Source organism: Lathyrus oleraceus, chromosome 6 (assembly GCF_024323335.1).
Source record: "Lathyrus oleraceus cultivar Zhongwan6 chromosome 6, CAAS_Psat_ZW6_1.0, whole genome shotgun sequence".
Classification (NCBI taxonomy): domain Eukaryota; kingdom Viridiplantae; phylum Streptophyta; class Magnoliopsida; order Fabales; family Fabaceae; genus Lathyrus; species Lathyrus oleraceus.
The window spans coordinates 156,111,219-156,131,808 of record NC_066584.1 but is presented as its reverse complement, the minus strand read 5'-3'; the positions used below and the strand labels follow the sequence as shown (position 1 = coordinate 156,131,808).

Below are 20,590 nucleotides of genomic sequence, written 5' to 3'. Positions count from 1 at the left end.
TGAAGGTTAAAATCTTCGTCTCGACGGGGTAGAATGGGCTTAAATAATAACAAAGAGACGAATTTTGGTCCCTAAGAGACCTCATGATGCAGATGTATGCATGCAAATGGTAAAACTCTGTGGGGATAGGCGTCCACAAAAGAAAAAGAAATCCGGAGAAACTGAAAATCCAAAGGAGTAATACACTCACTATGGAGACAAAGACTCTGGGGGGAGTAAAGGGAAAGAATGCGTGAGCAGGTCACGACTTGAGACTTGCTGAGAGACACGGAGAGAATCCATGAAATAAATCAATGGAAGGACTCAAGCTGACTCGAAAATGCATGTATTGGGGAATATGCCAATACATCCAAAAAAAAATATCTGCGACGGATACTTCGGATAAAAAAACCAGACTCAGGTGGGGATGTCCACTAAGGACTCAGCTGAGGAAAATCCCAACAGAAATCTCCTGGGGAAGCAACGGGATGAGGTATTACTGGTTACTGGGTAATAAGCTCAAAGAGACGTGTGATCTGAACACCGGTATAAGGGTGAGAGAACAACATGCCCCGGAAGAATGAATATCTAAGACCGGTATAAGGGTGAGAGATACCAATCAACCAAACCATCTGAGGAAGGCCTAAAAGGTATATTTCAACTCAGGAAAATCTGACTCCACATGGGACAAAAAGTCATAATAGGGAGCAGAAGGAAGGAGCACCAGGGATGCTGGTTACTGGGCATATAATAGGTGACCAACCAAAGCGTGAATTGGGGAATGTTCCCAAAACACTCATCATCCAAAAGAGGGAAAAAAGCAAACTCGATTATGGGATGGACATTCGATTCCAAAACAGGGATACGAATCTTACTCAACTGGGGAAGAATAAAAGGCTTCGACCAAATAGTGCATGAGATATATTATCTATTACCGTCAGAACGTAGATAATATACTCGCATGGAAGATTATCCACAATCGGTTACTAGGTTAATAAAGGATAAATCGACCGAGAGAGAAATGCATCGGGATACCGAAACTAGGTATATAATGATGACCATTCAAGGGGAGCAACCAACATTACCGACAACCGGTATGAAAGATGACTTGTTGGGGATAAACTGCCTAATCAGAGCAATTATCCAGAAAGAATGGAATATCATCACCAAATATTGGATAATGATAACCGTCAAGGAGGGGATTACATCTACCGGATACTGGGTAGAAAACCACGGAAGAGTAACCGTCATCGATTAGGATGAACAAAAAGGTTAACTTTGCAAAGGGGAGAAAATAGGGTTTACAACTACCGGTATAAGGGTAGAAAACCACAGACTCCGCCGAGGATAAGATGAATAATTATCGATTACTGAGCAATTATTCATTTATACCACGGGGAAACACAGGAAACAGTCACAAGAAGGCCAATTTAGGATCAAACCAAAGAGGCAAACTGAATCAAGACTCGTCCTAGTGAGGATATAACTCAATAGGGGAACCCATCCCAATATATGTGTTGGGAGGATGCAAAAACAACCATCGTCCACGAGGATATAACTCAGTGGGGAATGCGGGAGGAAAGATAAATACTTTCTGCTTAATGGGCTGACTCTATATTGAGGGATCAGACGCCGACATCTGCTTTGGGAATGTACTACCAACTAGCAGAGAATAACAAACAAAGATATATGGCAAAGAATGCAATATGAATATCCGAATGTTTGAAAATTATATGCACACATGCGTGGTTTATGTATGATGAATACTGACAAACAGATATTTCTAACACAAACATCTTCAAAGAAATAAGCACACAAACATCCGGTACTACATCTCAAGAGAGAAAGCCAGATTCCACGGAGAGTATCCAATGTGATGAGGGCAAGAGAAACCAAGAAGCAACAAAATCTCTGCAGGGGATGAAACGTCAATCATTCCAGCTGGGGACAAGAGTTTATTGCACAAATAAAATCTGTTGCATAAGCAACTCCACTGGGGAATCTATCCAAGGGATAAAGAGATTCTGGGGATCAACCACCAAGTACCGTACCTACCAAGGAGATCACATCTGCTGAGGAGGAAAGGTTGCTACTCCGCTGAAGGGGAGAGTGGTGAATATCTCAACAAGCATTCCACTCAGTAAGATAAACCACAAAAGGCTCCGGAGGAAGAAGATACAGTCATGCCAGGAATATGAACAAATGTCTTACCCTGTTGGAGATCATACCATCTTTGGGAGAGCACTGAGGATCTTCTAAGTATCTTTCCGTCGTTGTGAATGTTCACTTTGTTTAAAAAACCAGTTATGAAAATTTTGTTTCTTCAAAACAATGATATTTTCTCAATTAAAACATGTAAAACATTTGTCGAATAGAAACAAATAAGAGTGCAAATAATTGGATAAAAGGCTCAAATTTATTTGATGGAATGGTAGTCTGCAAATGGCAAGACTCCGTAGATCTTTACAAATTTGAAATTGGTGATATATATTGGAAAAGGGCTACATTGAACATAATGACCATTTCTCCACCAATTCTGAATTCGATGTATTTGAAGCTTCGGTTGATGACGAATGGGCGAGAATCTCTGACGGATGATACTTGTAGAACAAAGTCTTGTCAGGATGCAGTTACTTGCCAAATCCCTAATTTTTGCCTAGATTTCCCCAGGATGAGGTACTCAATCTAGCGGGATACCTATATTCATTTTTCATGTCTCTAACTTTTGCCTGGACCACCCTTTCGGGTTTTCAATCCACCGAGACGCTCATTTTTGCCTAAGCCGCCCTTTCGGGTTTTCAACTTAGCGAGCTATTCTGTTTTTATTCCTAGGCGAAGTATTTCTTGACTGCATCTGAATTCACAGGACGAGTGAAATCCTCCCCGTCCATAGTTGTAAGTATCAAAGCACCACCTGAAAAGGCTCTCTTAACAACATATGGACCTTCATAGTTTGGAGTCCACTTGCCCCTGGAATCGGGCGCGAAAGACAAGACTTTCTTGAGCACAAGGTCACCTTCTCGGAACACACGAGGCTTGACCTTCTTATCAAAGTCTTTCTTCATCCTTTGCTGATATAACTGACCATGGCACATGGCAGTCAATCTCTTCTCTTCTATCAAGTTCAATTGGTCATAACGACTCTGAACCCATTTAGCATCAGTCAACTTGGCTTCCATCAAGACTCTCATTGATGGGATCTCCACCTCTACTGAGAGTACGGCCTCCATGCCATAAACAAGAGAGAAAGGGGTTTCCCCTGTTGAAGTGCGGATAGATGTACGATATCAATGCAAAGCAAATGACAGCATCTCGTGCCAATCCTTGTACGTGACAACCATCTTTTGGATAATCTTCTTGATATTCTTATTAGCAGCTTCAACAACCCCATTCATCTTGGGTCTGTAAGGAGAAGAATTATGATGCGCGATCTTGAACTCACTACACAGCTCTTTCATCATTTTGTTGTTCAAGTTAGATCCTATCAGTAATGATCTTATCTGGCACACCATAACGGCATATGAGTTGATTCTTGACAAACTTCACGACCACCTGCCTGGTCACATTTGCATACGATGCCGCTTCAACCCACTTGGTGAAGTAATCAATTGCTACGAGAATAAATCTATGTTCGTTGGACGCTTTTGGCTCTATCATGCCAATCATGTCAATTCCCCACATGGAGAAAGGCCATGGTGATGAGATCACATTCAAAAGTGTCGGGGGAATATGAATCTTGTCCGCATAAATCTGACACTTATGGCATTTCTTCACATATTTGCAGCAGTCTGACTCCATTGTCAGCCAATAGTAGCCTGCTCTCAACATCTTTCTAGCCATGGCATGTCCATTGGAATGAGTACCAAATGAACCCTCGTGGACCTTAGTCATCAACAGGTCTGCTTCGTGTCTATCCACGCATCTGAGCAGAACCATGTCAAAATTTCTCTTATAAAGCACATCACCATTGAGGTAGAAACTCCCTGATAATCTCCTCAGAATCTTCATATCTTTTACGGATGCTCTAGGCGGGTAAGACTGGTTCTGAAGGAAGCACTTGATGTCATAATACCATGGCTTATCATCTTTTACCTCTTCTACTGCGAATACATGAGTTGGTCTGTCCAAGCGCATCACAATGATATTGGGGACTTCATTCCAAAGTTTAACCACAATCATCGAAGCAAGTGTAGCAAGAGCGTCTGCCATCCGATTCTCATCTCGAGGAATATGATGGAAGTCAACCTCAGTAAAGAACGTTGAAATCCTCCTCGCATAATCCCTATATGGAATGAGACCAGGCTGATTCGTTTCCCATTCACCCTTAATCTGATTAACAACGAGGGCCGAATCACCATAAACATCAAGATGCTTGAGACTTAGATCAATGCATTCCTCCAATCCCATAATACAAGCTTCATACTCAGCCATATTATTCGTGCATTTGAAAGTTAGCCTTGCTTTAAAAGGAATATGTGTGCCCTGAGGAGTAATAATCACTGCCCCAATACCATTTCCATACTGATTTACAGCGCCATCAAATACCATACTCCATTTGGAACCAGGCTCTGGCCCTTCATCGAGTGTAGGCTCATCACAATCTTTCATTTTCAAATACATAATCTCCTCATCTGGGAAGTCATACTGAACTGATTGATAATCATCAATTGGTTGATGTGCTAAATGATCAGCCAAGATACTACCCTTGATAGCCTTCTGAGCTCGATACTCAATATCATACTCAGATAACAACATCTGCCACCGGGCGATCCTCCCTGTTAAAGCAGGCTTCTCGAAGATGTACTTGATTGGATCCATTCTGGATATCAACCAAGTCGTATGATTTATCATATACTGGCGTAAGCGCTTAGCAGCCCAAGCCAAAGCACATCATGTCTTCTCAAGCATTGAGTATCGAGACTCACAATCGGTGAACTTCTTGCTCAAGTAGTAAATAGCATATTCTTTCTTCCCTGATTCGTCTTGCTGACCAAGGACACAACCCATTAAGTCCTCCAGAACAGTTAGATACATAATCAAAGGTCTTCCTTCCACGGGCGGAGACAGGATCGGAGGTTCAGACAAATACTCTTTAATACTGTCGAAAGCTTTCTGGCAATCCTTGGTCCAATCATGGGACTGATCTTTCCGGAGGAGCTTGAATATCGGCGCACATGTGGCAGTCATGTGGGATATGAATCTGGAAATATAATTCAAGCGGCCAAGAAAACCTCGGACTTCCTTCTCAGTTTTGGGCGTAGGCATCTCTTGTATTGCTTTGACCTTTGCAAGATCAACCTCAATACCTCTTTCACTGACAATAAAGCCCAATAACTTGCCAGAACGGACTCCAAATGTACACTTGTTGGGATTTAGACGAAGCTTATACTTCCTCAAACGCTGAAAAAGCTTTAACAAGTGCTCTACATGTTCAACTTTTGTTCTTGACTTGGCGATCATATCATCAACATATTCCTCGACCTCCTTATGCATCATATCGTGAAACAAGGTGGTCATAGCTCGTTGATACGTGGCTCCGGCGTTCTTCAAACCGAAGGGCATCACTCGATAATAGAATGTTCCCTAAGGTGTGATGAATGTTGTCTTCTCCATATCCTCGGGTGCCATCTTGATCTGATTATATCCGAAAAATCCATCCATAAATGAGAAGACATTGAATTTAGCTGTATTGTCAACCAACATATCAATATGTGGTAGAGGAAAATCATCTTTTGGACTAGCTTTATTCAAGTCTCTATAGTCCACACACATATGGACTTTTCCGTCTTTCTTAGGCATGGGCACAATATTGGCCACCCATTGAGGATACGTAGAAGTCACCAGAAACCCTGCATCAATTTGCTTCTGAACTTCCTCTTTAATCTTCACTGCCATATCAGGATGAGTTATTCTGAGCTTCTGCTTCACAGGCACGCACTCAGGCTTCAAGGGTCAGAAATGTTGCATAATATCAGTATCTAGACCAGGCATGTCTTCATATGACCAGGCGAAGACATCAACATATTCTCGTAGCAGATCAATCAACCCTTTCTTAACAGATTCTTCAAGGAGTGCCCCAATCTTCACTTCTCGCACACAATCTTCAGACCCCAAGTTGACTGTTTCCAAATTCTCAAGATGCGGCTGAATGATTTTCTCTTCATGCTCAAGTAGACGGGTAATCTCGTCAGGAATCTCTCCAATATCATCTTCTTCCGCCTCAAATACAGGGAATTCAAAATTGGGAGATGGTATTGGGTCATTATGTTCAATGGGTCTAGAAATCAACCTGCATAATGATTTTGGATATGAAAAGCTTTAGAATTCAAACAAGGCAAATCATTATGCAAATGAAAGATTGACTTTATTTTATTTTTAGGTTTTATGTGATCACCAATTTCATGCAAAAAGTGAAAAGGGAAAATTATTGGAAAAACAAACATTTAGCATGAATTTATTGAATGAAAATATCATTGTATTTATGCGCCAACAATGTCATCACTCCTCCTTTTGGCATGGGAGGAGGGTTTTCTAAACACAATGAACATTACTTCGACTTATGGATAACTGTTGGAATATCCACAACGACCCAATTATTGCAGATTCCCCCAGGGATGACGAAGTTGCCAGAATCCTCTGCATCCTCTTCCAAAATGGCAACAGCCTCCTCATCTTGACTGGTGTGGATGAAACCTCCACTCTTGAACAGCCCTTGCGTGTTGAAAACCCCAGACGAATAACTTATGCCAGCCCGAGACCTGTTATCTTCTAGCTCAATCATTTTTCCTAAACCAGCGGTTGCACCACACTCAATGGCCAACTTTGCATCTTTATAGGAAACAAATGAAGGAGTTCTCTTCTCAATAGGCTCAGCAATAGATAAAGCTTGGAAAGGAGTTCCAACTTCATCCTCAGCATCTATGTATGAGAAGGAAGACAAATGGCTAACCAGAAGAGCCTTTTCTCCCCCTACCACCACCAGTTTCTTATTCTTCACAAATTTCAGTTTCTGGTGTAGGATGGATGTCACGGCGCCCGCCTCGTGAATCCATGGTCTGCCTAAGAGACAGTTATACGATGGGTGAATGTCCATAACCTGGAAGGTAATTTGGAAATCACTTGGTCTGATTTTGACTGGGAGATCAACTTCCCCAATCACATTTTTGTGAGACCCATCGAAAGCCTTCACAACTACTCCACTCTGCCTCATGGGAGGCCCTTGATATGACAGTTTTGAGAGAGTGGATTTTGGCAATACATTCAGCGATGACCCAGTGACCACCAGCACATTGGACATGACGTCGTCTTTGCAACCAATAGATATATGTAATGCCAAGTTGTGGTCTCTTCCCTCCTCGGGGAGATCAGAGTCACAGAAACTCAAGTTGTTACAAGCAGTAATGTTTGCAACAATGCTATCGAATTGTTCTATCGTGACATCATGATCTACATATGCCACATCCAAAACCTTTTGCAGAGCCTCTCGATGCGGTTCTGAATTCAAAATCAATGATAACACCGATATTTTGGATGGCGTTTATAGAAGCTAGTCTACAACATTGTACTCGCTTCTCTTGATGAGCTTCAGCATCTCATCGCAATCTTCTTTCACATTGCCGCTTGGGCCAACAGAAGCAGAAGTTCCCAATGTAGAGGAGGGCTTAACAACAAGTGCTGGATTCGGAGTGCTCACAGCATTCCCAATCGGGCGTTCAACAGAATCAACATTAGCTTGGGGCTTTGAGGGTGCTGAAAATACACGACCACTGCGGGTCAAACCACTAACATCCGCAATGTTTACAACAGAGGAAGATGGCAAGGACACTTATTTCCCATTTTCTACTGCGACAACTTTGTAGCGATAGGGGACCGCCTTTTCAGAAGAGTATGGTATTGGTCCGGCTAGCTTGATGGTTAATGTAGGAGAAACCTTCTTCTTGCTACCATCATACTTTATGATAACAGGTTCGGGGATCCGGAATACTGGTGAAATTACGTTGACCTCGTCAGCATCTTCGTCAACATTTCTGTTTTGAAGGATCTCAATAACTCCTTCATCCAGCATTTCCTGAACATCTTTGCGCACCCGGCGACAACCTCTTTGATTGACAGAACAAACTCGGCATCTATCATGGTCATGCTCATAATGACTATAATCACACAGCAAACGATGCATCTCGACCAGCAATTGTCGAATATGACTGACATATTTGACTTTGTACTTGCCAGGGCAGCCCTGGACCATGTTGACGGATTTCCCATGCTCGGGCAATGGGTTCTTCTTCACATTAGGACCTACGTCCTCGAAACACAAAATGCCACACCTCACAAGGTCTTGAACCTTGGTCTTCAAATGGTAACAATTCTCCACGTCGTGGCCGGGAGCACCAGAATGGTAAACACAGTGTAATTCAGGCTTATACCACCACTGGGGGTTAGCAGGTATAGACGGTGGGTCTCTCGGAGTAATCAACTTCCTCTCTATCAAAGAGGGATATAATTCTGCATATGTCATTGGAATAGGATCGAAGGTGACCCTTTTCTTCTCGTTACTCGTGCTGGTTTGATTACTGTTTCGAGGCTGGTAGGCCTGCTGCTGCGGACGGTGCTGTTGTTGTTGATATTGCGGATGTGGTTGCTGATTGTTGTGATGTTGCTGGTACTGGTTGATTGTCCCTGAAAACTGGTGCTATATGAGCCACCTGGTGCTGGTTACCGGCGGGACGCACGGTCTTCCTCCTCACAGAAGGTCTTCTTGGTTTCTCATGGGAGGTCACAGCATGTGCCTCTCCATCTTTCTCCTTTGCAAACGCCCCATAACGTTTGGCAGAAGAGCCTTCTTCTCTGGTCAGACGTCCTTCTCTAACCCCTTCTTCTAGACGCATCCCCATATTCACCATCTCGGTGAAGTCAGAAGGAGCGCAAGCAATCATCCGCTCATAATAAAAAGAACTTAAGGTCTTCAAAAAGATCTTAGTCATCTCTTTATCTTCTAGCGGAGGCACGATCTGTGCTGCTAACTCTCGCCACCTTTGGGCGTACTCTTTGAACGTTTCCTTGTCCTTCTGGGACATGGCTCTCAATTGACCCCTATCGGGATCCATATCCACATTGTACTTGTACTGCTTGACGAAGGCCTCGCCAAGATCGTTGAAGGACCGGATGTTCGCACTGTCTAAACCCATGTACCAATGCAGAGCGGCACCGGACAGACTGTCTTGAAAGTAGTGGATGAGCAATTGGTCGTTGTCGGTCTGAGTCGACATCTTCCTGGCATACATGACCAGGTGGTTGAGAGGGCAGGTATTTCCCTTGTATTTTTCGAAGTCAGGGACCTTGAATTTCACATGGATCTTTACATTAGGAACCAAGTAGAGTTCGGCAGCAGACTTGCCGAAAAGATCCTTTCCTCTGAGAGTTTTCAATTCCTTGCGAAGCTCGAGAAATTGATCGTTCATAGCGTCCATCTTCTCATAGACATCTGGGCCCTCAGATGGCTCAGAATGATAGATGGTGTCGTCTACCCTGGGCATAGTATGCACGACCGGAGGAGGGACAGCAAGGACCGGGCTAGATGCCGGCATAGAAGCAAAGGTGGGAGCAGGACCCTCGGGCATGAAACTGGGAGGCATCCCCCACGGGAATCTGGCTTGCACGGACGCTGGAGCAAAGTGTGCACTGGCTGCAGGCACAGTCGAGGATACAATCTCAGAGATGACTGTCCTCTGGAGAGGAGTTGAAGGTGTCGGAGAAGACTGGCTCTGAGCATCCATGAATGATTCCATCAAGGCACTTAATCTGGCCACTTCCTCTTTCAGCTCGCGGTTCTCTTGTTCTAGATGATCCATCAGTCTTGAAATGTTGGCTCTGGTGTAGTACCGGTGAGTCAGCTTGTCTTCAAAATAAATGAAGAACACAGAGTTAGACCACTGGACAAGAAGCCGGGAACAAAACCTGCTTATGCATATGATGCATGCAATGCTCGTGCATATGATTCTTTCTTTTATTTTCAAAGGAACTTTAGGGTTCTATTTGCAAATTTTTGGAAATATTAAACATTTATCACATATGAAAATATCTCATTAAAATAATATCGGGGAATAGAAGTACAACATTGTCAATCATATACAAGAGAAAAGGAAAATAGTCATCCTATGGATCCCTAGAAATAATCATCTAAAGCTCTGGACACAGGAAGATATGATGCACGAAGCCTCTTCACCTCCCTTTCGAAGGCTGCCTCCGTATCTGCTTTCTCCTTGGCGAGTCGGTCGTACTTCCTCTTCCAAAACTTGGAAGACTGAGGAAGTAGAGAAGTCAATGCATCATCAGGATCATCAATAACCTGATGTTCGAGGAACTCTATCAAAGCATCCTTCTCCTTGATCTGCTGAAGCAACTCCTCCCTTTCACGGATCCAAGCGCGTGATCGGTCTTCGTCTCTCAACTCATCTACTCCTTGGTTAGGGAGGGTTGAAGGTCCAGCCATAACCAAATGTGTAGGTCTTGGATACTCGTAAGGCATGAGATACTCAGACGCTCTCTTCCTAACTCAAGCAGTGTACGACTCCATAGCAACACAAGTCTTAGGACCCAACTCCTTCCTTCCTTTCCTATGAATCTTGCGCCAAGCGCAGACCATTCTGCCCTTCAAGCCTTGGGGATCTTTACCCTCCTAAAAGAACACACCCTCTAACAAAATATTATTGGGTTTATCCTTTAGGGGGAACCCAAGCTGACGACGTGCCAAAACAGGGTTGTAGTTAATCCCACCACATGTACCAAGAAGAGGTATATTGGAGAATTCACCACAAGAGTCGATAATCTGTACACCATCATATACACGGTTATACCAAGAGATATCATCATTAGTGAGAGACATAAGTCTCGTGGACCACCGTAGACATCCTTTGTTCTCCTTGAAAGCGACCGTTTGCGGTAAGTGAGAAATAAACCACTTATACAACAGAGGCAAACAACACACAATGGCACCACCACCCTTTGCATTCCTCATATGCAAAGAGAAATAGGTATCACCCAACAGAGTCGGAACGGGATTAAGAGTAGAGAAGATCCTAATAGCATTCACATCCACAAACTTGTCGATGTTGGGGAACAATACCAATCCATAAATGAGAAGTACAAATACGGCCTCAAAGGCATCCTCACTCATGGCCTTCCCATACATAGTAGCTTGAGCGATGAGGAACTCAGAAGGGAGACCTTGAATTCCACCTTTGGTAGTCATATGAGCACCAACCAGAGATTCATCTATGTGCAACATGTCTGCTATCTCTTGAGAAGTAGGAATACTCTCTAAGCTACTGAACGGCAATTGGTCTAGAATAGGTATACCCACAAGGTAGGCATACTCCTCAAGTGTAGGCAAAAGCTGGAAATCCGGAAACGTGAAACAACGGTACACAGGGTCATAAAACTGCACCAATACACTCATCAATCCTTCGCCCACCTGAGTAGTCAGAAGAGGAAGAAGCTTCCCAAAACGAGCCTTGAAACCCAAAGGATCTAATACATAGGATGTCAGATTCCTTAACTCTTTCAAATCTGGTTGTCTGAAACTGTACTTCTTTGTATTCCTTCTTTGTCTTTCCATGTCTGAAATTTTGCAAATAACCCCCTTAAGTTCCTTGAAAAAATTCTTTATTATTGATGATATGGGTGCAAATGGGTGCATGAATGCATAAATGCAACAATCACACTCAAGGATCAAGCAAAGCACACCAAACAAAGGTCATGGGATGGATCATATCATCCTTAATATCAATCATCCATTTTGGTGGATTATGGTTTATACCTTATCAACACCCAAGTTCCATTGATATTAAGGATACATGAACGGATCGACCATGAATCAAGGGTTTGTTGCGAGTCACGAGCATGGGGTCTCGGTTAAGAACCACCCAAAGGGAGTGTACTAGGGTTTAAACCTGCCAAACATGTTCTACAAGAGGTTCCCACAGTCATCATCCCATCTTTCGGATATTATCGGAGAAACGACTACTCGTATTCCAAAAAATATTCTCAAGAGAGACTCTTATGAGTGTAATATCGCGTAACAATTATATCAAATCTTACATTTGAACGACTTTCACACTACATCCTAAGAATAGGCCAAGATGGGCTTGGTAAACTTAGGTCCTTGGCTTCTAAGGTCTATATTGGAAAGAGTAATGTCTAACCACAACTTATTTGTGTGACATTATTTATCCCAACATGACCTCCACCAAGTGAATGGACTTGCAAGTCAACTTGCTAAGGAATAAATCCACACAAGTCAACGAGACTACGCGATTCTCATATCCTAAGTGCACTCGAGTCCGGGTATAGAACTCATCTCACAAAGATCACCAAGCATACAAGGAATTAATATCAAGCAAATCAATCATTACATACAATACAGTAATCCCAAATTGCAAAAAAATATGTCACAAAACAATACAATACAACAAATATGAAAAGTAGGCAAAACCCATTAGGCAAATGTTCCCCAGCAGAGTCGCCACTTTTCTGTAGCGGGGTATTCGTTACCATTAGAGATATTGACTAAATCCAAGGTAAACCATACAAGTCGAGTCGCCACCGCACTTCTATTTATCCAAAGGAATGGTTAGAAAGCGAACAAAAACCTAAAAGTTTTAACAAAAACTAGTAAAAGAGAAACAGAGATCCGGGTAAGGGGGTTGGTTATGTAACGGGAAGGTGTTAGGCACCCAAAACATCCTAGGTACTCCTAGGGAGCCCTTTTCATACTTGTTGTAAGGTTGTTGTTTTGTGAAAGTTTATTTGTGCAAACATGATTGAAGAGTTGAGAAGAGAATATACAAGTTATTTACATTTTGTGTTTGGATGGATAAACCCATTGCCTACGTACCATCTTAAAAAAGATTAGGATCAAAACCTCGCAGTTCGGGGTAAAAATCTCAAAAATGAGTTGGTGAATTGATTGGTCCAAAAGCCTTAAGGTCTTTTGTTATCCAAGGGAGAAAACTCAACCAAACCACAAATCCACCATGTGAGGATAGCTTCAACATGCTAGTGAGGGGTTAACCCTATAATAAACATGGAAGACTCATCATCCATCACTAAGGATATAGGTGAGTATGACATCTACCACAAGGATAACTCAAACCTAATAGCTAAAGGTTATGAAGAATTTGATTAAGGAAGTGGCCATTGGAACCACAAAAAGACATTTTAATGGGTTATATTTACCAATTAGAAATATATACAAAAATGGTCAAAGTTGACTTAAAGATTCAATTCAAAATAAGTGTTATGAAAAGAAGGTTTGAAAATCAAAAGCATAAGGCTTAGGTTTCTAATGTTTGAAAACAATGGTTGAATGTTTGCACAAAAAGTTTTGGCTTGGGTTAGAGTGGAGAGAAGAAGAAGAAGGGCTAAAGTCCTAAGTAAAGCAAAAAGATGGGGGATGAAGAATCAAAACCACAATGGAGTTCCTCTCTTGAGATCATAATGATGATCCAAGTAGCTCCCATCCTTTGGAATAAGCAATCACACAAAGCATAAGCAATCATCAAACAAGCCTCTTAAGAGATCCTCAATGTATCTTGTATCTTTCACTTTGGATGAACACGGCAATGGTTTCTCCAATTTGAGCTCTCATAGAATTCCCTAGCACAAAAGCACACACATCAAAAGTTCCATGAAGTAAATCAAGAATGGACAAGAGTGAGTTTAGAGATTTGGTCCTTCTAATCCAACTTCATCATTAAGGTCCATTTACTCCAATTTTTGCATAGGGAAAGTCCTAGAATCTAAGTCTATTTCTCCATTATTTGCATACGGTATGTCCTAGAATCTAAGTCCACTTCTTTGCATTTGGTTCTCAACAATCAAAACAAAACACAAGCATAAAAAATATATACACAATTATGTGCTCAAGTGAGCAAAAGGCAAATGGCATTAACATAAACATGTGCTCAAGTGAGCAAAGAGAAAAGCAAATGGATAATATGTGTAAGAATAGTAAATTGCATAAAAGTAAAGAGCAAAAGGTAAATGTTAATTGTTAATGGTTAGTGTTAGTAGTTAGTGTGCCATAAGGCAAATTTAGCGATATGTTAAGCAATCGTAATTGGACTTATGTAGAAGTCACAACTATCTGAGGCCGGTCAATAATAATGTAGGCAACAACACAAGTTAGAAGTCTTGATTAGTGAACCAAGTTCCAACAATTTGCCATGCCAAAAAGAAAAAGAGAAATGATCTTGTATTGGTTTAAGCCTTTTGCATGATTTAGGAAACAACCTATCCTTAATGCAAAGCCATTCACTTGATCAATTGATCAAGATGAATTAGATTTGAATCAAAGAAGATTAAATCTCCCTAATCAATACTAACTTATCAACCTTCAACTCATTGATCAAAAAGAAAGAAGAAGAAGAAGGAAGAAGGAGATGAAGAATGGATACGGAAATGGAAAGATCAAAATGCATAAGATGAAATAAGATGTACCAATCCATATGTATTGACTAAATGACATTGAAAGTCAAAGTCAAACAATCAGAAATCAGAAGTGAGATGAAGATTGGAGATCAAACAAAAAGCAAAATATTTTTGGCATTTTCAATATTAAAATATACTTGAATTAAAAATAAAAGAAAGGTCAAATTTCAAAATTACTTCAAATCAACCTTGAAAGGTCCAAGTGATTTATCCTAAGTTCAACAAGGTCAAAAAAAGTTTGACAAAAAATTTCAGCATTTTTAAAAGTCAGAAACTATTTTTAATCAATTAAAAATGAATAAAAATAACCTAATTGAACTAAAATCTCAAATAAATCTCAAATCAATTAAAAAATTGATGAGAATATTTTTCATAGGTCCATCATCATTCAAATAGGTTAGGAAAATATTTTTGTATTTTTTGAATATCAAAAACTATTTAAAATGAATTAAAAATAACCAGAAAAGAGAAAATTCATAAAAAATATCAAATGACAAAATAAAAAATATTAAAAAACAGAAATAGAAACTAGAATTTATTTGGAGAAGAATGCAATTGGTCCCATATTTTTTGGATTAAAAATGAGAGAGATATGAATTTTTGAAATAAAAGGGAATTAAAGAAAATAAAATCAGAAATTAAAAAAAGTGGAAAATCAGGAAGCGTTGGATCACGTTCATTAATTGACGTGGCCGATCTGATGGTCCTGAAGCGCGTGCTCATGGTGAGTCTAGGTCAATGCAACCACACGCTGATTAAACAAAAGTCATAACATCTAAAGGTTGGGATTGAATCTGGAAATGAGATCCAACGGTCCAGATTCAAACTGGCAATGGGCGGCCACCAGAGCCACCTTCTTCTCCGGTGAGCTTCCAAATTCCGGCCAGATTTGCAGGTTTTCAAACCTTCACCATTTTGCACGATCCTTATACCAAAATGAAGTTGGGGTGATGTACATCATCCCTGTAACCTTGAATCACACTCAAGATTCCTATAAGTTAAGAAATCTGATGTGGAACATTCAGGTATGAAAAATGCAGATCAAAGAAAAACAAAATTGAAGCTACCACTAGCTTGCCTCTCAAGTGAGGACTTCAGAAAACACTTTGGCCAGGCAAATGGATCAATATATGATGAGTTTTGAAGAGAATACCAGTTGAAGAGTACACTTGAATTCTGGAGATTTAAGCTTGATCCTTTGCTTTCTTTGCCAAAATAGAAGATCAATGAGCTGAATGATGAAGGTTTAGAAGCTTTAGATCCAAGGATTCAACCAGATGTAGTTGAATTTTGGATCTGAAAAATTTGAAAGAAAGTGAGATAGCTTCTTTGGTAATGGTTATGGATTCAGTTGTGCAGCATCTTAGGCGCCATTAGGTTGAGAATTGAATGAAGAGGAGCATGTATTTATAACTGAGCTTGAAGCAATGCAAGGCAATACTCGTGTGCATGAGAATTGGGTCCTCCATGCATGGGCCTGTGCAGGCGCATGTGAGGCCCAAAAGCTGATGCAAATGAATGCTGAACACAAACCAAGTTGAATTGGACGTGTAATTTGAATGGCATTTGCTTGTGTATCAAGATTTCATGTGAATTCCATATTTGGACCTAAATGTTCCCTTCTTCGAAAGTCTCATTTAGAAAATCCAAACATAGGCATGTGAGTAATGGTTGGAAAGGTTTTGATGTAAGGAAAAATTGTTATGTTGGGAAAAAATCCATTTGAAGTGTAGAAATTGGTGAAATTTGAGTTTAAAGTGTAATGTGCAAAACATGTCAAGGCAAGGTTTCCAAATTTGGCCAATGTTCAAGCCCTTCTATTTTGATGATGCAAGCCTCAAATTAAAAACCCTTCAACATAAACATTTTAGATATTCTCAAGACAATCAAAATGGACTTACATTTTTCATCATTTGGATTTTTTATGAAGAAGTTATGGGCACTTGAAGTTGGACATTTTTGCCTTTTAATGCATTTGGCCCAAAATGACCTATAATGTCTTGCATTATCACATGTATTTCCTTTGAGATTTTGAAATTTTGTTCAACATGACATTTGAATTAGACATCTTAAGCTTTCCAATTAATTTGATTCCACCTCAAAATCATAAAAAATGAATGAGTTGTGTCCTTGGGAAGTTGACCCAAAATTAGGGTTTCAGTCAAAATGACCTATAATGTCTTGGAATGGATGATGACCTTCCAAGCTTCAAATAAATTTTTGATGAACATGAAAGTTGTTCATATAGTCCTTAAGAACATTTTTTATTTTGGGATCATCTCCATTTGACCAACACATAAAACGTTAGGTCTCAGTGCATTTCAAAATAGTCAGATGAATTGACTGATCAACTTCTCAAGTCCACAACTCATATCTTGATGAATTGGTGATTGAGGACACTCAAATAAGTTCAAATATGATTGAAATGATGAATTAAAGAACTTACCTTGATTTAATTTGACCATGGGCTGAGGTTGCTTCAAAAACAAGGCATTGTGGTGCACATATGAATTAGGGTTTCCTTGGGGCACAAACCTCAAACCCTTTGACTTGCTTTGATCAAAATGATGAATTTAGATGCTAGGGAAGCATATTTGATGGATGAGACCTTTGGGAACCATCACCATGCTTGCTTTCATCTCCTTTTGGCCTTATCATTGCACAAAAGATCTCCTAGAAGCTTTGGACCTTGTGATTGCTCAAGCTACAAACAAAAGATGTTAGTGACATATTTTTGTGCTTTTAGTTAGTAAACAAAATAAGAAAAGCAACGATATACAATTCAAGTATGCTTGGTGATCTCAAACCACTCACAAGAGGTCCTACCCAAAGGCAAAGGGAACCAAGATGCTAAAGATCCTTGAGGCAATGCAAATGCAATGTTATGATGTCATGAGGGATCTTAGGGACAAAATTGGGGTCTTACACTATGCGAATTGAAGATCGAGAAGTGAAGAAGCTTCGTGGTAAGGAGATTTCTTTGGTGAAAGTGATATGGTGCGGAGCCGCCAATGGCAATATCACTTGGGAACTCGAGGATAAGATGAAGGAATCGTATCCGGAGTTGTTCGTTTGAGGTATTTTCGAGGTCGAAAATCTTTTAAGTGGGGGAGAGTTGTAACAACCCGATTTTAGTATTTAATTCTTATATTATTATTATTATATTTTATTTTATTTATTGGAGTGTTAATTATTTAATTGGTTGTTAGGTGGTATAATAATTGATTATATTAATTAATTTGGTGTGTTAATTAATTATTTAGTTGATACGAGATATAATTGAATAATTGAATTAATTAACTTGGTAGGTATATTGTGTTAGTTTAATTTAATTGAACTAATTAGAGATATTTTAATATTAGGTCTTATTGGGCCTATGAATTAAATTAGAGAGATTATTCTTTAAGCCCAAGTATAATACTAGAATATAAAAGGTAGGAGAGTGAAAAGTAGGATTAATTTAATCATTGACGGCAACAGAGAAAGAAAAGAGGAAAAATAAGGAGAAGAGGGGAAGAACAAGAGAGAAGCTAGGGTTTCCAGAAAATTGAAGAGGTAAGGGTGGAATCCTTATTATTATGGGTTAGTTTGATTGGGTCAATGGGTAGAAATATGTTTAGGTTGAAATCCCTAAATTTCATGGTTTTTGGAATTGTTAGGTTTTGATGAGTATTTTGATTTGTGGTGATTTAATTGTGTTAAAACTGTAAATTAACTTTATATACTTAGAGTATTGTATGAGTTATAATTTTCTGAACATTTGGCTTTTTACGGAATCGAGATCGGAGGTTCGAAAGTCCTCCAACGATGAAAAACGCAGAAAATTCTGCATTCTGTTTTTGTGGTAACCGATTACCCACCGAGCGTTAACCGGTTACTTGCTAAAAATATGCTCAGAAATTGGGTTCTATTTTGCGTTAACCGATTAACTAAAAGCGTTAACCGGTTAACACTGTTGAAAATCTGCCAAGAAGTGCATTCTGTTTCGCGTTAACCGGTTACTCTTCGAGCGTTAACCGGTTACTTGCTGTGAAAAATGAAAAATTGAGATTTTCAAAGTTGTATTCATTTGAAATGAAATCTAAGTGTACGTATTTGATAATTAGCCTATATTTGTGAATGATATATTGTTATGAATGTGTATATGTACCATTGGTGGATAATTCATAGAGTTGAATTATGGTGATATGTGGAATGTTAAGATGGTAGAGATGATCTTAATTGCATATGTATTGGTATTTGTACATTCATTCATGGCATGGTCGGCTTCATAGTGGAAGCGGTGAAACTGTGGGTTCACATGGTATTAGGCGTTGATCCTTGAATGGAAATAGGCGTATCAGACATTGATCCTTAATTGGAAATAGGCGTAGTGGCTTTGATCTTGTCCGGATCGGAAGCGTGGCTTGGATTCTAGATATTAAATCGGAAAGCGGTGAAACATTGGGTTCACATTGAGGTACCACATGCATAGAGTCACATGTCTTGCATTGAGTCACATTAGAGTTATGTGATAATTGAATGTGTGCATTGATGTGATTGTGAGGTGTGTATGAGATATGGTAATTGAATTTGGTGACGTTGGGTACATAACTTGACAAATTATGTGATTATGTGATAATTGTAGTTATGTGTATAATTGAAAATATAGTATGGGATCTTAATATTATACTCCTTGAGTTTTGATGGATGTTGAAACATGTGAAATAAATGTTAGTTAATATTATTGACATGGTTATACAAGGTGTGATGAATTCCGTTAATTGTTGATTTAATCATTGTGCCTTATTATACTTCTTCATAATGATTTGAATTCTCACCCTTTCTGTTTGAATGTTGCCTTTACATGGGCATCGTGCAAATACTCAGGAGTAGTATCGCTGAAGTAAGTGGAAGGCAGCTCATTCGAGATTTAGCCGGAGAGCTTCCGTATTCTAGTTTGGAGACTAGGTAGTGAGTCAATGCTCTGGTCATGTAACACGGGGTAGATTATTAGTATTGAATTCATATCTTATTTGGATACGTATTATGTTATTACTTGTGAACATGTTTGATTGCAATTGTTGTTTGAGATGCCATAGTGCCAAATATTCTGGATATGGTTTTAGTTTATCTTGAAGAGATTATTTAGAGATGATCATGGTATGGGACATGAATAATTTTATGAAATACATGAGTATTCATTATTTTCCGCTGCGAACGCATATTCGTGAATATTCATGAGAACTGAAATGTGTTATTTTAAATGACCAGGTGTATTGTATATTGATGATGAATGATGTTGGTTTTTGAAAGCTTCTAGTTTTTTGAAAACGTCGATGTGACGCCCTTTTGTTTATATGCGTGCTTATTTACTCTGATTATATGTTAAGTATTTTGGGATAGAAAAAGGAGTGTTACACTCTTCATCTTCCGGCATTTCGAGAATTACAAAATCCACCGGAAAAACAAACTTATCAATTTTTACCAGAATGTCTTCAACTATGCCATACGGTTTCTTGACTGAATGATCGGCAAATTGGAGTGTCATTCTGGTATCTTACACAACCCCTATACCCATCTTTTTGTAGATAGATAATGGCATGAGACTCACACTAGCTCCGAGATCAATCAGAGCTTTGTTGAATGACCTATCTCCAATAGTGCATGGGATAGTGATAACTCCGTGATCCTTCTTTTTGATAGGAATCTTCATACCCTGCAAAATAACACTACAATTTTCAGTGAGGATAATTGGGTTACTGTCGGCGGTATGCCTCTTAGAAATGATATCCTTCATGAACTTAGCATATGTAGGCATTTGTTCAATTGCCTCCAACAACGAAATATTAATCTCCAGCTTCTTGAACAACTCTAAGAACTTTTCAAAAAAATTCTCAGGTTGCCCTTTTTTCTTGTTCCGAGTGGGGAAAGGGAGTTTAACAACCGGTTTAGGCTCAACGCATGTTTCTTTCACCACTGGTTTCGGTGCTGCTACTTCTTCTCTAACCACTTCATTTTGTTTGATCTCAAGGTCCACTTTGATCAATTGGTCTCTCTCTTCATCAACTTCCTCAACAACTTCCTCAGATTTACCCCTTCGAGTTGTCACATCACTCACATTATTATGCTCTCTAGGATTTGT

General features: G+C 39.7%; 1 protein-coding gene across 1 annotated transcript in view; it reads right to left on the bottom strand.

Moving 5' to 3' along the window:
- LOC127094518 (uncharacterized) overlaps positions 1 to 19,996 on the bottom strand; it is a 36,650-nt gene extending 16,654 nt beyond the window's left edge. The window contains exon 1 of the mRNA XM_051033343.1: positions 19,867 to 19,996. Coding sequence (XP_050889300.1) covers positions 19,867 to 19,996 — 130 coding nt within the window. The remainder of the gene's footprint in view (positions 1 to 19,866) is intronic.
- Positions 19,997 to 20,590: the final 594 nt, after the last annotated feature.